Genomic DNA, 22399 nt, shown 5'->3' with positions numbered 1-22399 from the left:
CTCTGCTTTCAAAATTTCAAATACCATAGGTAACCAAAATTCTAAGCCTCAGTCAAAAAGGTAAGGGCCCTCAGACTTGTTTAATTACAAATTAAAAGGTACCCCTCCAAACTATCTATTTATCTATTTATTTATTTGAGACAGGGTCTCACTTTGTCACCCAGACTTGAGTGCAGTGGTGCAATCTCGGCTCACCAGAACTCCACCTCCCAGACTCAAGCGATTCTCCTGCCTCAGCCTCTTGAGTAGCTGGGATTAAAGGCGCCCACCACCATGCCTGGCTAATTTTTGTATTTTTAGTAGAGATGGGGTTTCACCATGTTGGCCAGGCTAGTCTTGAACTCCTGATCTCAGGCAATCCACCTGCTTCGGCCTCCCAAAGTGCTGGGATTATAGGTGTGAGCCACTGTGCCTGGCCCAAACTACATATTTAATATCTCAAGCTTTAAAAAAGATTATTTATAAACATAGTTGTCTGAAAAAATTTTTAAAGCTTAGTCTTAGTCAAAAGACTAAATTTTCCCTTGATTTGTAAAGCTTGGAAGTGAAAATTAGCCAGTTAAATGTAATTTTAATTTCAGTGATTTATCTGACTTTAATATACTCATAACTTATTTTTCTTTCCTCTGAAAGACATATGCTGTTGCAAAAGGAACAATGAAAAGAAGAAATCACAAATTCATGAATGGACAATTTAAAAATATCTAACCTTGAAGTAACTGCTTATAAAAACCTCAAGCTCTCTGAGTTAAATGGAGTGGAAAATAAAAATACATTTATGTTTTCATTTGTGTAATCTGAATCATTTGCCTCTATGTTGTATGTTAGAGCATGAGCAAAGTTAACTTGCTGATTTTATTTAGTATGAGCTAAAACTAAGATAAAAGACTTGGCAAAATATATGATTTATAACATATACACAAATTCATTCATTTTATATTACCAGATTTAAGTGTCACTTTTTTTTCCAAGAAATATTTGAGATTAACTGATTTGTTCACTCATGTACTGCATCAGGAGCTGGGTGCTCTGTAGATACAGGGTAGAAAAGCTGAACAACATGGGCTTCCAGGGCATGCTCAGGGCAGGCATGCGGTAACATGGTATACAATTGTGCACCTGAGTGGGTCCTAAGAATCTCATTTTTCACTGACATTATTACCTTTACTTTTAATGTTCCTCACTCAATTTATCCTGGTCTTTTTTCAAAAAAAATTATAAATACGGGAACAGAAGATGAACAAATGAAATAAGTACATAAAGGCAGAATTGTTCTGGTTGCTTCCCTTTGGCTCTTCCTTCACAGGGGGACGGCTGTTTCAATCCTTATGGAAAACTGCTATCTAGAGAAAAAGATTTCTTCTGGATAGCCATGGGAATATGAAATACAGCACCTGTTATCAGATACTGTTCTCAGAAGATGGATTATTTCTGTTTATAAACACAACTTTTTAGAGCAGTTTTTAGGTTCATAACGAAATTGAGAGGAAGGTAGAGAGATAGTCCTTATATGCCCTGCCCTCCCCCGCCACACACGAAGGCTCATTCTTATCAGCACCCTGCACCAGAATGATACATTTGTTACAATCTATGAACACATCACTGTCACCTAAGTTCCAGAGTTTACATTAGGGTTTATTCTTGGTGTTATATTCTGTGTTTGAACAACACAGAATGATATGCATCCACCATTACAGTATCATACAGAGTAGATTCCCTGCCCTAAAAATCTTCCATGCCCACATATTCATCCCTCCCTCACCCTTACCCCTGGCAACCAGTGATCTTTTTACTGTTTCCATAGTTTTGCCTTTTCTGGAATGTCATATAGTTGGAATCATACAGTAAGCAGACTTTTCCAATTGGCTTCTTGCACTTGGTAATGTGCATTTAAGGTCCTCTATGCCTTTTCATGGCTTGATAGCTCATTTCCTTTTAGTGCAGAGTAATATTCCATCGTAGGGATCACAGCTTATTTACCCACCCCTTACTAAAGTACCACTGGGTTGCTTTCAAGTCTTCATAATTATGAACAAACCTGCTATAAGCATCTGTGTGCAGGTATCTGTATAAGTGTTAGGTGTCCATTCCTTTGATAAAATGCTAAGGAGCACAACTGCTGGATCAAATAATAAGATTATGCTTAGTTTTGTAAGACACTGCCAAGTTGTCTTCCAAATGGCTGTACCATTTTGCATTCCCACTAGCAAGGAATGAGAACTCCTGTTACTCCACATCCTTAACAGCCTTCGGTGTTGTCAGTGTTCTGGATTCTGGATTCTGGATTTCTAATAGGTGTACGGTGGTATCGCGTTGCTTAAATTTGCATTTCCCTGATGACATACTACATGGAGGATCTTTTCATATGCTTATTTGCCATCTGTATATCTTCTTTGGTGAGGTGTTTGTTAAGGTCTTTTACCCATTTTTAAACCGGATTTGCTTGTTTTCTCAGTGTTGAGTTTTAAGAATTTTTTGTATGTTTTGAATAACAGTCCTTTTTCAGGTATCTTTTGCAAATATTTTCCACCAGTTTCTGGCTTGTATTTCCATTCTCTCAACAGTGTCTTAAGCAGAGTGGAAATTTTTAATTTTAATTAAATCTAGCTTATTAATTCTTTCTTTCATAGGTTGTGCCTCTGGTGTCATATAAAACAGTCATCACCAAACCCAAGGTCTTCTAGAGAAAATCTTCTAGGAGTTTTATAGCTTTGCGTTTTACAGTTAGGTCTGTGACCTGTTTTGAGTTAGGTCTGTGTCTAGATTCATTTTTTGCATGTGGATGTTGAGTTGTTTTAGATCCACTTGTCGAAGAGTCTATCTTTTCTCCATCATGTTGTTTGCTACTTTGTCAAAGACCAGATGACTACACTTACCTGGGTCTATTCCTGGGCTTTCTATTCTGTTTCATTGATTGGTTTGTCTCTCATCAATACCACACTGTCTTGATTACTGTATCTTTACAGTAAGTCTTGATGTGGGTAGTGTCAGTCCTCCAACTTTTTCTTCTAAATAACTGTGTTGATTATTCTGGGTCTTTTGCCTCTACATATAAACTTTAGAATCAGTTTGTCAATATCTACAAAATAACTTGCTGGGACTTTGATTGGGATTGCATTGAATCTATAAATCAAGTTGAGAAACACTGACATCTTGACAATATTGAATCTTCCTATCCATAAACATGGAATATCTCTCCATTTATTTAGTTCTTTTATTTCTTTCATCAGACTCTTGTAATTTTCCTCATAAAAATCTTGTACATATTTTATTAGATTTATACCTAGGCATTTTATTTTTGGGGGGTGCTAATATAAATTATATTGTGTTTTTAATTTCAAATCCCACTTGTTCACTGCCAGTATATATGAAAGTTACTGACTTTTGTACATTAACCAGGTATCTTGAAATATTACTATAATTGCTTATTCATTCCAGGAGTTTTTCTGTTAATTCTCTTGCATTTTCTACATAGATGATTATGCTATATGTGAACAAGGAGAACTTTACTTCTTCCTTCCAAATCAGTTTACCTTTTCTTTCTTTCTTTTTTTTTTTTTTTTTTTTTTGTCTTGGTGCATGAGTTAGGATTTCTTGTATGATGCTGAAAATGAGTGGTGAAAGGGAACATCCTTGCCTTGTTCCTGATCTTAGTGGAAAGCTTCTAGTTTCCATCATTAAGTATGATGTCAACTCTAGAGTTTTGGTTTTGTTGTGGTTGTTGCAGAAATTCTTTACCAAGTAGAGGAAATTCCTTTCCATTCCTAGTTTACTGAGAGGTTTTTGTTGCTGTTGTTTTTTAATCATGAATGGGTGTCAGATTTTTCAAATGCTTTTTGTGCACTTACTGCTATATGTGATTTTTTTCCTCTTTAGCCCACTGATGTGACAGATTACATTAACTGAATTTCAAAGGCTGAACCAGCCTTGTGTATGTGGGATAAATCCCATTTTGTCACAGTGTGTGATTTTTTTTTATATACATTGTTGGATTCAATTTGCTAATATTTTGTTGAGAATTTTTGTATCTTTGTTCATGAGAGATATTGGTCTATAGTTTCCTTGTAAAGTCTTTGGTTTAGGCATTAGGGTGATTTCTGGCCTCACAGAATGAGTTAGGAAGTATTTTCTTGCTATATTCTGGAAGAAATTACAGATAATGAGTATAATTTCTTCTTAATTTTTGGTAGAATTCACCAGTAAATTCACTTTAACTTGGTGCTCTCTGTTTTGGAAGGTTATTAATTATTGATTCAATTTCTTCAGTCAATATAGGCCTATACAGACTGTGGATTTCTTCTTGTGTAAGCTTTGTCAGACTGCGTCTTTCAAGGAATTGATTCATTTCATCTAGGTTACCAAATGTGTGGGCACTGAGTTGTTCACAGCATTTCTAATGTTCCTATAGTGATGTCCATGCTTCCATTACTGATATTAGCACTTTGTGTCCTCTCCCTTATTTTCTAAGTTGGCCTAGTTAGAGGATCATCAGTTTTATTGAACTTTTCAAAGAATCACCAAAAGGTGATTCTTCACTCTCTACTGAGTTTCTGTTTTTAATTTCATTGATTTCTGCTTTAATAGTTATTTATTTTATTCTGCTTACTCTGAATTTAATTTATTCTTCTTTTTCTAGTTTTATAACGTATAAGCTTAGATCACCAATTTTGGTTCTTTCTTTTTTCTAATATGTGCCTTCAGTACCCCCTGAGCACTGGTTCACTGCATCCCACAAATTTTGATAAGTTCTGTTTTCATTTTCATTTAGTTCAAAATATTTTTAAATTTATCTTGCAATATCCTCTTTGACCCATGTGTTATTTAGAAGTGTGTTCTTAATCTCCAAGTATTTTAGAATTTTCCAGCTATCTTTCTGTTATTGATTTCTAGTTTTATGCCACTGTGATCTGACAGCAGACACTATATGATTTCTATGCTTTTACATTTGTTAAGGTGTGTTTTATGACCCCAAATGTGGTCTAGCTTGGTGAATTTTCCATGAGAGCTTGAGAATAATGTGTCTTCTGCTGTTGCTGCATGAAGTTGTCTATAGGTGTCAGTTATATGCAGTTGATTGATGGTGTTGAGTCCAACTACGTCCATATTGACTTTCTGCCTGCTGAATCTGTCCATTTCTGATAGTGTTGAAGTCTCCAACTACAACAGTGGATTTATCTATATCTCCTTGTAGTTCTATCAGTTTTTGTCCCACATGGTTTGATTCTCTGTTGCTAGGGGCATACCCATTAAAGATTATTATAATTTCTTAGAGAATTAGCTCCCTTATGATTATGTAATGTCCATCTTTATCCCTGACATCTGTCTTTGCTTTGAAGTCTTCTCTGTCTGAAATTAATATAGCTACTCCCGCTCTTCTGATTAGTGTTAGCGTGGTATATATTTCTCCATCCACTTACTTTTCATCTGTGTGTGCCTTTATATTTGAAGTGGGTTCTTGTAGACCACAGAGTTGGATCTTGTTTTTTGACCTGCTCTGACAATCTGTTTGTAAATTGGTACATTCATATCACTGACACTGAAAATGATTATTGATATAGTTGGGCTAACAGTTACCATATATATTACTGTTTCCCATTTCTTGCCCTTCTTATTTGTTCTTATTTTTGTCTTCCACATTTTCCCTTTTGTAGTTTTAATTGAGCATTTTATGTGGTTTCATTTTATCTCCTTTCTTAGCATATCAATTATACTTCTTTTTACACTTGTTTTAATGGTTGCCCTAGACGTTGCACTATACATTTATAACCAGCCCAAGCCTCCTTTCAACTAACACTGTACTACTTCATAGGTAGTGTGAATACCTTATAACAAAATAATTATAATTCCTCCTCCCCACCCTTTGTATCATTGCTGTAATTAATTTCACTTACGTGTGTGTGTGTGTGTGTGTACACACAAGCATACTCAATCAAATACATTGTTGCTATTATTAGTTTGAACACACTATCATCTATTACATCAATTAAGAATAGGAAAATTAAAGTTTTTATTTTACCTTCACTTAGCACTTCTTTGATGCTCTTTATGTAGATCCATGTTTCTGACCTATATTATTTTCCTTCTGTCTAAAGAACTTCTTTTAACATCTCTTACATGGCAGGTCTACTGGTAACAAATTCCCTCAATTGACTGAGAAAGTCTTTATTTGTCCTTAACTTTTGAAGGAAAATTTCTCAGGGTACAGAATTTTAGGTGCTGTCATGTATACATATGTAACTTACCTGCACATTGTGCACATGTACCATAAAACCTAAAGTATAATAATAATAATAATAAAAGAAAAAAAAAAAAAAAAAAAAAGAATTTTAGGTGCTGTTTTTTCAATACTTCAAATGTTTCACTGTACTCTCTTCTGCCTTGCATGATTTCTGAGTAAAAGTCAGATGTCATTCTTATCTCTGCCCCTCTGTACATATGGCGTTTTTTCCCTCTAGCTTCTTGGAAGGTTTTTTCTTTGTTTTTCTGCAATTTGCAAATGATATACTTGGTGTCGTTTTTGGGCATTTATCTTGCTTGGTGTTCTCTGAGTTTCCTGGATCTGCAGTTTGGTGTCTGGCATTAACTTGGGAAAATTCTAAGTCATTATTGTTTCAAATATTTCTTCTGTTCCTTTCTCTGATTAGCATATTAATATTAGAATATTCATGATTAATGCTATTAGCATATTAATCATAGTTGTTCTTGATTCTCTCTGATAACTCCAAGATCCCTGCCAAGTCTGGTTCTGATGCTTGCTTTGTCTCTTCAAATTGTATTTTTTGCCTTTTAGTATGCTTTGTACATTTTTGTTAAATGTCATACATGATACACTGGGTAGAAGGAGCTGCTATAAACAGGCCTTTAGTAATGTGGAGGTGAGATGTGAAGGAAAGGGCAGCTTTCCATAGTCCTGTGCAGACCTGTGCCTCTGTACTGTAAGCTTCCCCAGTGCCTCTCCCTTAAATGGGAGAGAATGGCTGGAGCAGACTGAGTCAGTATTTCCCTTCCCCAGGTCAGTTAGGCTCTGATAAAACCCCAGCAGGTGAGCCTTTGGTGTACGCGTTTCTCTTGAGGGCAGTCCTTGTTAAGAAAAAGAGCGCTCTAGCATATTTCAAAATGTTCCTTTTCTGCCTCCCCTGTCAGAAAAACAAGGGATTTTTCTGTTTGGTTTGGTTTTGATTTTGACATTTACTATGAAAATCGGTTTGAGTTCCTGGAAGTAAAACTCACAAAAGCATGGGAGGGTGCTCTATGAGTGGGTCCTCCTGGAGTTTTAACTCTCAGACTTTTCCAAACCTAGGCTACAGCAGGCTGTCAATAACAGTGCAGGATTCCCACCCTGGCGCTGGCCCCCGGGGAGGCTTCTGCAGCAGTGTATTGTGATTCTCTGTAGCTGCCTGCGACCTCACTTCTCTTGCACATCTAAGAGCTGCGGACTTTTCAGTTTGTTCAGCTTTTTACCTCCTGTTGGGATAGAGTGACAACCTCTAAATTCCTCATATATATGAAATCAGAAATGGGAAAATGATTTCTTAATCAACAGAAATATTAAGACTAATAGGACTTTCATCTTATGGTCTGATTCTCCAAAAATTACCTTTAGGTTATATTCTGCAGATTCAAAGGATGAAGATAAGACAATAATTTCTTAGAAATTATTCACTCATGTCTCAGTATCTGTGAAGTTTCATTCAGATTCTCACTGAGATTTGGGAAAAGAAGAATGTTTGAGGAAAACAAATGTCATCATCTTTAAACCAAAATTAAAATTCTAAGCCCCCACCTTCTGAATGGACCCCTCCTCTTGGCCAAGGACATTCCAAAGTTAACCTGAAAAACTAGTTCAGGCCAGGACGGAAAGGGAGAGCCAGACATGCCTCATGATACCCTCCTCCCTTCTGGAATTACTGATGGAGCAGACTCTTTAAGTCAGATAAGAAAACACTTACAATCTATTCTCTCTGAAGTCTGCTACCTAGGGGCTTCATCTGCATGATAAAACCTTGGTCTCTAAAACCCCTTATCTTAACCCTTTCTATTGACATTCCCTTCTATTGACTCTAGGCATTCCTTTCTATTGATTCCAGGTCTTTAGATAATAACCAATAGCCAATCAGAAAATCCTGCAATCCGCCTATGACCTGGAATCCCCCTTCCCCTACCTGCTCCCCACTCCCAGTTGTCCTGCCTTTCCAGACTGAACCAATGTTGAGTGATGTGTTATGTCTCCCTAAATTGTATAAAACCAACTTGTAGCCCTACCACCTTGGACACATGTTGTCAGGATCTCTCGAGGGCTGTGTCATGGGCCACTGGTCACACAGTTTTTGGCTCAGAATAAATCACTTCAAATATTTTACAGAGTTTGACTCTTTTCATCAGCAGTCTATTTTCCTCTTGGGCATGACGGCATTTTTAAATACTTTGTTCACTGATCTTAGATATGTCAACCTGTTAAGAATTAATCTTTTTACACGCAACACAGAAAAATCTATGTCTGAAAGTGCATGTTACTGTAATCAACAGGGGTTGAAAAATACCTGTTGAGATGCTACTGTTAATGAGATATCACACAGACTTTGAAGGTCAGTCAGTTTCAATCCAAATGTAAAGCCCAGGATACTAAAAGCCACCACTCATTTAACACAAAAGCCAGAGAGAAAAGCTATCTTCCAGAAGCCACTTGTGGAATGCATAATTCTTTGTTTCCTGCTGTTTATAGATCATTGATCAAAAATCTATGAATGACAAGACTCAACTGTAGATAATGGCAGTCTGTAGGGGAAAAGGACTTCTCTTTTAAAAGTCCCTTTAAATAAAAAGAAAAATCTATTGTTCCTTTTCTAACAGAAAGGCTTTGATGTTTTATTTAAAACAAAACAATACATCACTTCTCCACAACTAGTAACATCTTCAAAAGATCAGCAAATAAAGCAAATGGATGTATAGCTCTGAACATGCTCACAAGAAAAGGCAGGCTTCAGAACATCCAAGACTGTGAAATATGTCCTGATATAACACACACTAACACACAGTTTCTTAGCATATAGTGGTTGAAATGAATATATTTAAAGTGCTCCTAGGAGTAACATACACTCACTGTGGTGAGATCAATAATAAGACACATACTGTCAAACGAATGTTCAAAACCATGGTTTGGAAAATGCCCGCTATCTTGGAGCATCTTTATTTAAGACACTGGCAGGCTCTACTTCTTGACTAGTAATGCTAACATTCATTTTAAGTTTTCTTAAAACTTAAGAAGTCCCAGTAAGTAGTAGCATTCATGATTTCTGTTATCAATGATTTAGGGCCTATATATATATATATATATATATAAAAATATATATATATATAAAAAAAATATATATATATATATAACTGTAAGTTCTGGGATACATGTGCAGAACGTGCAGGTTTGTTACATAGGTATAAATGTGCCATGGTGGTTTGCTGCACCCATCAATCCATCATCCACATTAGGTATTTCTCCTAATGCTATCCCTTCCCTTGTCACCCACCCCATGACTGGGCCTGGTGTGTAATGTTCCCTTCCCTGTGCCCATGTGTTCTCATTGTTCAATGAGAATGGGAATGCTTCCAGCTTTTGCCCATTCACTATGATACTGGCTGTGGGTTTGTCATAAATAGCTCTTATTATTTCCAGATACATTCAATCAATACCTAGTTTATTGAGAGTTTTTAGCATGACAGGGTGAATTTTATCAAAGGTCTTTTCTGCATCTGCTGAGATAATCATGTGGTTTTTGTCATTGGTTCTGTTTATGTGATGGATTACATTTACTGTTTTGAGTATATTGAACCAGCCTTGCATCCTAGGGATGAAGCTGACTTGATTGTGGTGGATAAGCTTTTTGATGTGCTGCTGGATCGGTTTGCCAATATTTTACTGAGGATTTTCGCATTGATGTTCATCAGGGATATTGGACTGAAATTTTCTTTTTTTGTTGTGTCTCTGCCAGGTTTTGATATCAGGATGATGCTGATCTCATAAAATGAGTTAGAGAGGAGTCCCTCTTTTTCTATTGTTTGGAATAGTTTCAGAAGGAATGGTACCAGCTCCTCTTTGTACCTCTGGTAGAATTCCGCTGTGAATCTGTCTGGTCCTGGGCTTTTTTTGGTTGGTAGGCTATTAATTATTGCCTCAATTTCAGAACTTGTTATTGGTCTATTCAGGGATTTAACTTCTTCCTGGTTTAGTCTAGGGAGGGTGTATGTGTCTAGGAATTTATCAATTTCTTCTAGTTTTTCTAATTTATTTGCATAGAGGTGTTTATAGTATTCTCTGATGGTAGTTTGTATTTCTGTGGGATCAGTGGTGATATCCCCTTTATCATTTTTTTATTGTTTCCATTTGATTCTTTTCTTTTTTCTTCTTTATTAGTCTAGCTAGCGATCTATCTATTTTGTTAATCTTTTCAAAAAACCAGCTCCTGGATTAATTGATTTTTTAAAGGGTTTTTTTGTGTCTCTATCTCCTTCAGTTCTGCTCTGATCTTAGTTATTTTCTGTCTTCTGCTAGCTTTTGAATGTGTTTGCTCTTGCTTCTCTAGTTCTTTTAATTGTGATGTTAGGGTGTAAATTTTAGATCTTTTCCACTTTCTCCTGTGGGCATTTAGTGCTATAAACTTCCTTTTAAACGCTGCTTTAGCTGTATCCCAGAGATTCTGGTACGTTGTGTCTTTGTTCTCATTGGTTTCAAATAACTTATTTATTTCTGCCTTAATTTTGTTATTTACCCAGTAGTCATTCAGGAGCAGGTTGTTCAGTTTCCATGTAGTTGTGCGGCTTTGAGTGAGTTTCTTAATCCTGAGTTCTAATTTGATTGCACTGTGGTCTGAGAGACTGTTATGATTTCCGTTCTTTTGCATTTGCTGAGGAGCATTTTACTTTCAATTATGTGGTCAATTTTAGAGTAAGTGCGATGTGGTGCTGAGAAGAATGTATATTCTGTTGATTAGGGGTGGAGAGTTCTGTAGATGTCTATTAGGTCCAGTTGGTCCAGAGCTGAGTTCAAGCCCTGAATATCCTTGTTAATTTTCTGCCTCGTTGATCTGTCTAATATTGACAGTGGGGTGTTAAAGTCTCTCCCACTATTATTGTGTGGGAGTCCAAGTCTCTCTGTGTAGGTCTCTAAGAACTTGCTTTGTAAATCTGGGTGCTCCTGTATTGGGTGCATATATACTTAGGGTAGTTAGCCCTTCCCTTCTTCTTGCTGCATTGATCCCTTATACCATTATGTAATGCCCTTGTCTTTTGCGATCTTTGTTGGTTTAAAGTCTTTTATCAGAGACTAGGATTGCAACCTAGTTTTTTTTTTTTTCTTTCCATTTGCTTAGTAAATATTCCTCCATCCCTTTATTTTGAGCCTATGTGTGTCTTTGCACGTGAGATGGATCTCCTGAATGCTGCACACTGATGGGTCTTGACTCTTTATCCAATTTGCCAGTCTAATTGGTGTATTTAGCCCATTTACATTTAAGGTTAATATTGTTATATGTGAATTTGATCCTGTCATTATGATGCTAGCTGGTTATTTTGCCTGTTAGTTGATGCAGTTTCTTCATAGTGTCGATGGTCTTTACAATTTGGTATGTTTTTGTAGTGCCTGGTACCAGTTTTTCCTTTCCATATTCAGTGCTTCCTTCAGGAGCTCTTGTAAGGCAGGCCTGGTGGTGACAAAATCTCTCAGCATTTGTTTGTCTGTAAAGGAGTTTATTTCTCCTTCACTTATGAAGCTTAGTTTGGCTGGATATGAAATTCTGGGTTGAAAATTCTTTTCTTTAAGAACATTGAATACCAGCCCCCACTCTCTTCTGGCTTGTAGGGTTTCTGCAGAGAGATCCACTGTTAGTCCGATGGGCTTCCCTTTGTGGGTAACCTGACCTTTCTCTCTGGCTGCCCTTAATATTTTTTCCTTTATTTCAACCTTTGTGAATCTGAAGATTATGTGTCTTGGGGTTGCTCTTCTCGAGGAGTATCTTTGTGGCGTTCTCTTATTTCCTGAATTTGAATGTTGGCCTCTCTTGCTAGGTTGGGGAAGTTCTCCTGGATAATATCCTGAAGAGTGTTTTCCAACTTGGTTCCATTCTCCCCGTCACTTTCAGGGACACCAATAAAACGTAGGTTTGGTCTTTTCACATAGTCTCATATTTCTTGCAGGCTTTGTTTGTTCCTTTTCATTCTTTTTTCTCTAATCTTGTCTTCACGCTTTATTTCATTAAGTTGATCTTCAATCTCTGATATCCTTTCTTCTGCCTGATCGATTCAGCTATTGATACTTGTGTATGCTTCACGAAGTTCTTGTGCTGTGTTTTTCAGCTCCATCAGGTCATTTATGTTCTTCTCTAAATTGGTTATTCTAGTTAGCAATTCCTCTAACCTTTTTTCAAGGTTCTTAGCTTCCTTGCATTGGGTTAGGACATGCTCCTTTAGCCTGGTGAAGTTTGTTATTACCCACCTTCTGAAGCCTACTTCTGTCAATTTGTCAAACTCATTCTCTGCCAGTTTTGTTATCTTGCTGGCAAGGAGTTGTGATCCTTTGGAGGAGAAGAGGCGTTCTGGTCTTTGGAATTTTCAGCCTTTTTGCACTGGTTTTTCCTCATCTTTGTGGATTTATCTACCTTTGGTCTTTGATGCTGGTGACCTTTGGATGGGGTTTTTGTGTGGATGTCCTTTTTGTTGATGTTGATGCTATTCCTTTCTGTTTGTTAGTTTTCCTTCAAACAGTCAGGCCCTTTGCTTCAGGTCTGCTGGAGTTTGTTGGAGGTCCACTCCAGACCCTGTTTGCCTGGGTATCATTGGTGGAGGCTGCAGAACAGCAAAGATTGCTGTCTGTTCCTTCCTCTGGAAGCTTCGTCCCCTTGCTGGGAGATCTGCTGCTTTCTTCAGAGCTGGCAGGCAGGAACGTTTAACTCTGCTGAAGCTGCACCCACAGCCACCCCTTCCCTGAGGTGCTCTGTTCCAGGGAGATGGGAGTTTTATCTATAAGCCCCTCACTGGGGCTGCTGCCTTTCTTTCAGAGATGCCCTCCCCAGAGAGGAGGAATCTAGAAAGGCAGTCTGGCTACAGTGGCTTTGCCGAGCTGTGGTGGGCTCCACCCAGTTTGAACTTCCAGGTGGCTTTGTTTACACTGTGAGGGGAAAACCACCTACTCAATCCTCAGTAATGGCAGATGCCCCTCCCCTTACCAAGCTTGAGTGTCCCAGGTGGACTTCAGACTGCTGTGCTGGCAGTGAGAATTTCAAGCCAGTGGATCTTAGCTTGCTGGGCTCTGTGTGGGTGGGATCTGCTGAGCTAGACCATTTGTCTCCCTGGCTTCATCCCCCTTTCCAGGGGAGTGAATGGTTCTGTCTCGCTGGCATTCCAGACGCCACTAGGGTATGGAAAAAAACTCCTGCAGCTAGCTCAGTGTCTGCCCAAATGGCCGCCCAGCTTTGTGCTTAAAACTCAGGGCCCCAGTGGTGTAGGCACCTAATGGAATCTCCTGGTCTGTGGGTTGCACAGACGATGGGAAAAGCATAGTATCCGGGTTGAAGTGCACCATTACTCATGGCACAGTCCCTCAAGGCTTCCCTTGGAGAAGTGAAGGAGTACCTGGACCCCTTGCACTTCCCAGGTGAAGCGACACCCCATCCTGTTTTGGCTCACCCTCCATGGGCTGCACCCACTGTCCAACCAGTCCCAATGAGATGAGCTGGGTACCTCAGTTGGAAATGCAGAAAACACCTGCCTTCTGCATTGATCTCGCTGGGAGCTGCAGATCAGAGTTGTTCCTATTCGGCCATCTTGCTAGCCACCCCACAATGCTTTAGTTTTAAATCTTCAATGGAATTTCAGTTGTTATTGATTAATGCAAATTAACCTTAAAGATTTTATTATTTTAGTGAAACACTACAAATCTTAAATTATATAAAACAATGACGTCTGTTGAATTCTGGGTTTGAGAACCTATTTATCTCAGTAAGACACATGAATCAAAAGTATTAAAAAGGGAATTGTATGATATTTGGCTAAAGTGACATAATGATCCAATAATTCTGTCATGGTATCCAAAGCTTCATTAATAATTAACTCAAAGAGTTTAGTTAAGAAGAATGCATTTTACAAACACCGATATACAATTTTGCCATGTATCCAATATACCTTAGACAACTCCATGCCTGGCCCACACTGGTTGCAGGGGACACAATTTCCAGACCGATCCCTGAATTCTTGTTGTCTACAGTCTCCTGTTTCACAAGTCACTTTACATGACTGAAAAAAAAAATTTAACAAAATGTTATCTTAAAGTATGTTAAACATATTTTTTTGCAAGAAAGGAACAATATTTTCAATATTAGTCACACAATCACTGAATGTAAATATCAGTTCAAGTCAATTCAATGTTCACTTTAGGAAGAAAACACACTTTCTGAATAAGTCAGTGGAACAACTAAATCAATAAGCCAAATTCTTCTCTGTATTCCAGAGAATACTCATTGATTCTCTAAACAGGGTATCCCATTTTCTTGGAATTAACTGCTATCTTCCTCAGATACCCTTCTGGGACTCAAGATACGACATGACTTAGGACCTGGTCTCTTCTCTAAGTAAGATATTTAAAAAAAAACAGTTATGACTTTCTTTGATATATGACCCAAGGTCCTTTTGCTACCAAAAAAAAATCTGAATTAAAAAATTTTTTAATCTAAGGAATATAAACATATTCAAGTATAATGAATTAAATAAACTGAATAGATTAGTATAGCCACAAGAGTATAGCCACAAGAACTTTGCAATTATCGTTTAGACTTATCTGCCATGCGGTTTTGATGAGGAAGTTTCAACCCTTTTCAACTGAACTATATTTCCTTAGAGGCTGTCTTTCAAATAATAATTTCTAACAATCAGGACACCAGTAAAATTCTTGGTGATGATGATAAAGATGGCAGTAGTGGCCCAACTCTCGGGACTCTTCAAAGTAGAAGTGCCATCAAAATCTGAGCTTATGCCTTTACTGATTACCACTGAGCCACTGCCTGGGACCTAACAGTATGCTTTGGTTCACAGCAGAGGACTTAAATGGAAAATTTATACTTAGGCAAAAACAAAGGTTATTTGTCATTTTCCAAAATATAGCTTTTCTCTCTTATTTTTTCTGAAAACAACAAGTTCTCCTTGTATGATATCATCCTAGAAAAGTATGTTTATCTGGTTAATGGACAGTATTTCATGAGTAATGCTGGTATTAGCAGCATCAGAGAATTGGTGAAGACGTTTGGTCCAACCTCTTATCCTAAGCAAGAATGCCCTGAATAGTGCTACTGACGAGGTTCTGTTTTCCTTAATGGAAGCTGAAAATCTTAGGAGGAACTGGGGGAATAGACACTGCTGTTCTGTCTAATGCTTACCACACAGTTGAGCACAGGACACTGTTTTTGATGCATGTAATTCTGTACAAACCTCCTCCACCTTGAAGCAGGAATATCTGTGAAGCTATGTAACAACCTCTTTAAGGTCAAAGGTTTAACATCTAGGGCAAGCAGGAGGAAGAATTCAAGGTGAGGTTTGAGACTAGAAAATTGTTTGAGGCAGACAGGCACGGTGGCTCACGCCTGTAATCCTAGCACCCTGGGAGGCCAAGGTGGGCAGATCACGAGGTCAAGAGATTGAGACCATCCTGGCCAACATGGTGAAACTTTGTCTCTACTAAAAATACAAAAATTAGCTAGGTGTGGTGGTGCACACCTGTAGTCCCAGCTACTTGCAAGGGCTGAGGCAGGAGAATCACTTGAACCTGGGAACAGGAGTTGCAGTGAGCCAAGATCGCACCACTGCACTCCAGCCTGGTGACAAAGCGAGACTTCGTTTCAAAAAAAAAAAAAAAAAAAAAAGAAAGAAAATTTTTAAGGCTATAAAGATTCTTGCCTCAACTCCTCCTCAACTCCCAATCTTGGAGGAGTTTACTTATTTATAAGGGATAGGAGCTTCCCTTCCACCACAGAGAGACTGTAAAGACAAAGAAATTACACAACCTTCCTCTTAGACCATTATTCAATGTTTAACAGCCTCCAATTACAGCAGGGAAGCTCTCCTACATTCACCTGAATCCCACTTTGTCTTTATTTATTTATTTATTTTTATTTTTATTTATCTATTTATTTATTTCTGAGACAAAGTCTCGCTCTGTTGCCCAAGCTAGAGTGCAGTGGTGCGATCCCAGCTCACTGCAACCTCCGCCTCCCATGTTCAAGCGATTCTCCTACCTCAGCCTCCTGAGTAGCTAGGATTACAGGTACGCACCACCATGCCCAGGTAATTTGTGTATTTTTAGTAATGATGAAATCTCACCATGTTGGCCAAGCTGGTATTGAACTCCTCAAATGATCCACCTGCCTCGGCCTCCCAAAGTGCTGGGATTACAAGCACGAGCCACAGCATCTAGCCTAACTTTGTCTTTCAAGAAAACTTGGCATACTGTCTTCAGTGTAAATCTTTCTTTATGTATCTGTAGATCATTATTTTATCTCTAGATTAAATAAATTTTGTTCTTTTGAACACATTCATAAATCTTTTGTCAAACTTTCAAATATTAAAATTTTCCATCCGTGTTTCATGCTTTTTGGAACCAAGAAGAATATAAACAACTATATAAAATAAAAACTTTTAAAAATCTATTCTAAATTATTCATAAACTGTGTAGGTCATGGGCTCCAAATTAGAATTTGTGGTCTTTTAGCTTCTAGAATATGTTACAAGAGATATATGCCTATAAAGGCAAAATAATATCATCGTCATAGTGCCACAAGTAACACTGCAATTTTATGACTTCACCTACATTTAAATAAGATACTTTCAACAATTGTTACAAATATCATGAATGAGCAGCAATCTTTCACTTATTAATTACATGCAAAAATAATAAAATGCCATTTGAAAGAGATAAAAAGATAATATTGGATCAGAAATAGAAAATAATTTTGGGCCGGGCATGGTGGCTCACGCCTGTAATCTGCCTGTAATCCCAGCACTTTGGGAGGCCGAAGCAGGTGGATCACCTGAGGACAGGTATTCGAGACCAGCCTGGACAACATGGTGAAACCCCATCTCTACTAAAAATACAAAAATTAGCTGGGAGTGGTGGTGGGTGCCTGTAATCCCAGTGACTCGGGAGGCTGAGGCAGGAGAATTGCTTGAACCTGGGAGGCAGAGGTTACAGTGAGCCAAGATTGCACCACTGCACTCCAGCCTAGGCAAAAGAGCAAGACTCTGTCTCAAAAAAAATAAAAAATAAAATGATTTTGGTACTCCTACTACTTATTAGTACATGAATTCTTTCACCACATTCTTATGAAAGAAAAAAGGAGTTTACTTACCAAATAGCCTAGTAATACTAAAAGAGTGAAAAACCTTTTCTCTTGTTCTAGTAGCACTTTTAAAGCCATCTTTCTTATCAAATGTATTTATTGTTGGAGAGTTCTAAATAAAAGATAGAAAGGAAGATGCAGTTAATATTAAAAACATCAGTGACTGTGCTTTGTTTACTATATAATATTTACCACTTACTATATAGACTAGGTAATAAATATTATTTGTGTTTTAAAAGAAACCATCTTTAAAAAAGAAAAAAGACAAATAATATGTAATTTTTTATAACTCATATTATGAGAATTGAAGCTCTGTTTACCTACATATTATATGCAAAACTCTTACAGGCTCTGAGTTCCCAGGCTATATCCGCCTTTATTGATATTTTCTACCCATATCTCTACAGCAGCCAATCTACTTCACTCAGCATGAAATTCTATTCAAATAGTGACTATATAAACCTCCCATTTATATGGATTTAGACAATGCCAACAGGGTAATGATAGTGATAAAATAATAACTATGTGCCAGGTACTATTTTCAGCATGCTAACTCACTTAATCCTCACAACTACTCTAGAAGGTAGATTCTATCATTATTCCCATTTTAGCGATGGGGAAACGGACTCAGAGAGGGCTAAGTAACCTGTCCAAGGTCACACTGCTAGTAAGAGGCACAGCTGGATGCAAATCCAGGTGGAGCATCCCTTTCTACAGCTACTGTGTCACATATGCCCTGACAGACAATGTGCTATTAAATGAAGACACCAGGCTTGTATCTTGACATCTTCACTAAGAAGCAGACAGATAACATTTTGCATTTATGAATTCTTTCCCAAACCAGAATAGTGCAAAGTATGTATGGCAGAAAAATATATATTCATCTTAAAACATCTAGAAGTCATTGACGAGTGATGAAATCACAGGCACTAACCTAACATTTCCATAAAAGATAAACCAAGCCTCTTTATCTTTACCAGGAATGATCTAAAATGTAGAACCAAATCTGGCTGTTTTGTACAGATCCACACATGTCCGGAGAAGAGATCAAAAAGAAAAAGCAAAGCCTCATCTGGCTGCTCCATCAGGTAGAGAAACAGCGGTTCTGTTTCCTTTAAAGTTGAAGTTTCCAAAACTAACAGATCTCAAGTGGATCATCTGACTTAGAAAGAAACCAGAGCACAGAACCAGAACCATGGGCAAAGAGCTCAAGAAAAACAACAACGACAACAACAAAGGAGGCAGAGGGGGCAGAGCTGCCTCCGCTGCAGGCTGAGCAGCTATCAGGGGTGAGCTGACGAGTACCCCAGAAGTGGCTGAACCCAGATGAACCACATCCACTGCCTGGGCAGGTCACATTGCCAGGGCAATGAAAAATCATTTACCTTTGTTGAGTGAATGACCCATTTGAAGTGAATTCAAACAGCTTTTTTCACTTTTCCAGCTACTTGGTCATAACTTTTTTTCCTGCTGGCATATCTCAAAATCATCCAGCAATTACCCAACCATGCAACTTACTGCTTGTGTAGACACAGGGTTAGGGTGAGAAGATAAAAATCACATTCTTTGAAGCACATGCTTCAGGTTATTTCTTTCATGATACGATCTTACATTTTAAAAAATGTATTAAGTTCTAAAAGTAAAAAATGTGTAATTTAGGTGGAATTAAAACTAATAAGAAAAAACAGGGATAATGCCAAAGCATTTACACAAAATATGAGACAAAGAAATTGACAAGTCAATCAGCACATACCATATTCGAGCAATTAGTCTGGATAGAATCGTCTAGTGGGATGCTACACTAACTACTGAAAAAGGCAGACAAATTGTGACGCATTTCTTAACATTGTCACTTTGATGCTACACATCCATAAAGAGACAAAAATAGAACCCATCTCACAGGTGCATTGTGAGGACTAACTGGGCTAACACAAAGTGCTGAGCCCAGCGCCCGGAGCAGTTGCTGATGCTGTTACTGCTGCTGTTGTTATTGAGACCACCACTTACAAGCTGTGCAACCTGGGATAAGTTACTTAACCCTGAGTCTCAGTTTCCTCATCTCTAAATGGGGCAGAATGATAGTACCTACCTCCTGAAATTGCTGTGAGGAATGAGTTTAACAGCTGTAAAGCACTTTCAGGAGAATTAGCTGATGTAAACCGTTTCTGGCACATGGTAAGTGTTATGGAAGTGTTAGCAACTACTATTGTCCTTCATGTTAATGACATTATTATTGAGGATCAAATCATCCATTAGGATGTGACAGTCCTTGAAGACTGTAATCCATCGGACAAATAGGAGGCATCTAGGCAGCCGCAGTCAAGTGGCAGCAGCTCGGGACCTGGGAGCCTGCAGAAGGCATCTGAAGACTAAGAATCCACTAAGAGTTTGAACCAAGCATTTATAATGTTGAGTACTGTGCTAATGCTTTAAAAAAGGATAGCTTTTTCTCCTTTCTACCACACTCTAAAGTAGACATTTATCCTCATATGATGGAAGAGAAAACTGAAGGTCAAAGGAAACAAATACTAGAACCAGTGGAAATCAAATCCAATTCATGCCTGGTAACTCCACAACAGGGCTTCTCAGCATCCTGCCATGCTGACCTAGGGTTGTGTCCTAACCCATCACCAGCATCCAATGACTCCTGCCATTCGGGACAGCAGGGCTACCTCAACAAAACGATGAGAGACACATAATGCAGTAATACATTTAATCATGTATTTATTTATTCAACAAACGTTGGTTAAACGGTCATTAGGTGCCTGAAAGGAGGCAGGACTAGGCTAGAAGACACTACAACTTGTTCCTTCAAGGGAGCTCACAGGTTGGCCAAGGCAGTGATCTCCAAAACACCTTTTGACATAGCCTGGCCTAGGAGTATTTTAGAAATAAACAATTTAGCTGGTGGAGGGCTATAAGTGCGACCTTGAATTTCCTGGAGTGGAATGAAATTCCTTATGAAATTCTTTGGCATTCATAAAAAGAAGGAAAATTTAATGAAATAGCTTAAGCGTTTAAGTAATAATATTTAAAATAAAAATAAGGCAATCAAAAGGTTATTTATTAAAATTATTTTTAAATTCTGGACATTCAAGGTCTGGCCCAAAGATAGAAAAATGCTTTTATATGCTTCAGTGTTCTATTTATTTGGGGATGATTTAGCAAGCACAAGCCATACAAATAACTGAGATTATGTACCCTGGGTCTGGCTGCTGGGGTTTTTACAGTTTGCCAAAACCTCCAGTCTCCACAGCATCTGTAACAGTCTAGTATGCATTTCTTGGAGGACATGTACACAGAAACTGTTTCTCTGTACATGTCCTCCACATAAGCACTAGGGAGAAGACTAATGATGCCTGGTTTACTGTATTCCACAAGCATGAAATGTCAGCCTCACTATCTGCTATTCAACAACAATACGCAGCTTGGCAGTATCAGGAGCATGCAAAGAAGAAGGGACACAAACCCCAAGTGCAGAGCAGGGAACATGCTGTTCAGCTGCACACAGAGTGGCTGCTTCTCAAAGCTGCTCAGCCTGCTCATTTGAGTGAATGGTAACTAACACGGATGTGTCCTAATTGGCCTCCCTCTAACTAAGATAAATCCAATAGGTGTTATAATGCACACCCCTTGTGCCTTCTTGCCCAAAATCATGAACACCGGTGCTAGCGGGTCACCACGCCGAGACAGGGGAGCACTGCCAGGGAAGGGCAGCTCTGGGCTTCATGTCTGATTGGCTGGGCGGACCCCTGGATCTCAAACCACAGTGACTGCTTCCACCAGCAGGTCCCTTAATTGTCCCTTCCTCTACAATGCCTGCTCCCAGCCTGTCACAGGTCCCTTAAATCTGCATCAGCATCTCTTCTTTCTGCTTCCACAACACCCTGGACTTCCACTCACTGCATAATTACCTGGTTACTCCTCTCTCTTTCTAGCCTTTTTGTTGCGTCTGGTCAGCATTTCTTTTCTTTTCTTTTCTTTTTGAGATGGAGTCTCGCTCTGTCACCCAGGCTGGAGTGCAGTGGCGCGATCTCGGCTCACTGCAAGCTCTGCCTCCCGGGTTCACGCCATTCTCCTACCTCAGCCTCCTGAGTAGCTGGGACTACAGGTGCCCGCGACTGCGCCCGGCTAATTTTTTGTATTTTTAGTAGAGATGGGGTTTCGCCGTGGTCTCGATCTCCTGACCTCGTGATCCGCCCGCTTCGGCCTCTCAAAGTGCTGGGATTACAGGCGTGAGCCACCGCGCCCGGCTACATTTATTTTCTTTAGTCACTGCAGCACTTAATCTTTAAAATTTGCTTTCAATATTAAAAATGAGAAATGTTCTTGAAAAATTAAGACAATCTGACAGCCCTGAGCCCCACATCAAGGCAATATGAGCTAGAGCTAATGATCAGTTGTCCCTTACACGGAAGGACATATCTTTAGTGCACTAGTCTCCACCACTCCCCACTGTCACACTGGGCTCTCTTCCCTCATTTTATCACCAACCCAGCCACTGGAGTTGACCACCAATCAAATAAGGTTTGAGGGCTTAATGACAAGAGCTGTGATTTCACTATAGAACTGCAACTCACAATATGTGCCCAAAGCATGCTAAATGAAGAGAGAAATTCATTAACTAGGGGTAACAGTTTACTTCTCAGAGTTCTAAGGGATAAAACAGTATATGTGAAAAATATGAGCAAATATAACCTGAAGTTGAAATGCAAGTCACTGTGGTAAAACAAATCCAGGTCAGAACCCCATTTCTTGAAGGTAGTGCTCTAATATAGACAAGAATCACTAAGGAGGAAGAATGGTGATAATTAGAAAGAAAATTATATTATAATCAGTAACCTTTCTGAGAATCATCTATATTTTTGATGGCGTAAATGACGAAAACATATGTGCTTTGTAATAATTCTAATAATCTGGATACTCTTTTTTTCAGAATAAATTATTTAATTTTCTTTTTTTCCTATCTCTTGAAAGCTATTTATTATCCAACAGATGCAGTGCATGCAATTGGTAACAGTTTTCATCTA

General features: G+C 38.5%; 1 protein-coding gene across 3 annotated transcripts in view; it reads right to left on the bottom strand.

The window, feature by feature from the left end:
- TNFRSF19 (TNF receptor superfamily member 19) overlaps positions 1-22399 on the bottom strand; it is a 105841-nt gene that overhangs the window by 68436 nt on the left and 15006 nt on the right. For all 3 annotated transcript variants that reach the window (XM_054446837.2, XM_063650616.1, XM_054446839.2), the window contains exons 2-3: positions 17379-17481; positions 14167-14277 (exon numbers count right to left, since the gene is read on the bottom strand). In XM_054446837.2, the coding sequence (XP_054302812.2) occupies positions 14167-14277; positions 17379-17447 (180 nt within the window). In that variant the 5' untranslated portion in view covers positions 17448-17481. The remainder of the gene's footprint in view (positions 1-14166; positions 14278-17378; positions 17482-22399) is intronic.

This window comes from Pongo pygmaeus, chromosome 14 (genome assembly GCF_028885625.2).
Source record: "Pongo pygmaeus isolate AG05252 chromosome 14, NHGRI_mPonPyg2-v2.0_pri, whole genome shotgun sequence".
NCBI lineage: Eukaryota > Metazoa > Chordata > Mammalia > Primates > Hominidae > Pongo > Pongo pygmaeus.
The sequence above is the reverse complement of the archived record's forward strand: the minus strand, read 5'-3'. Positions and strand labels throughout refer to the sequence as shown.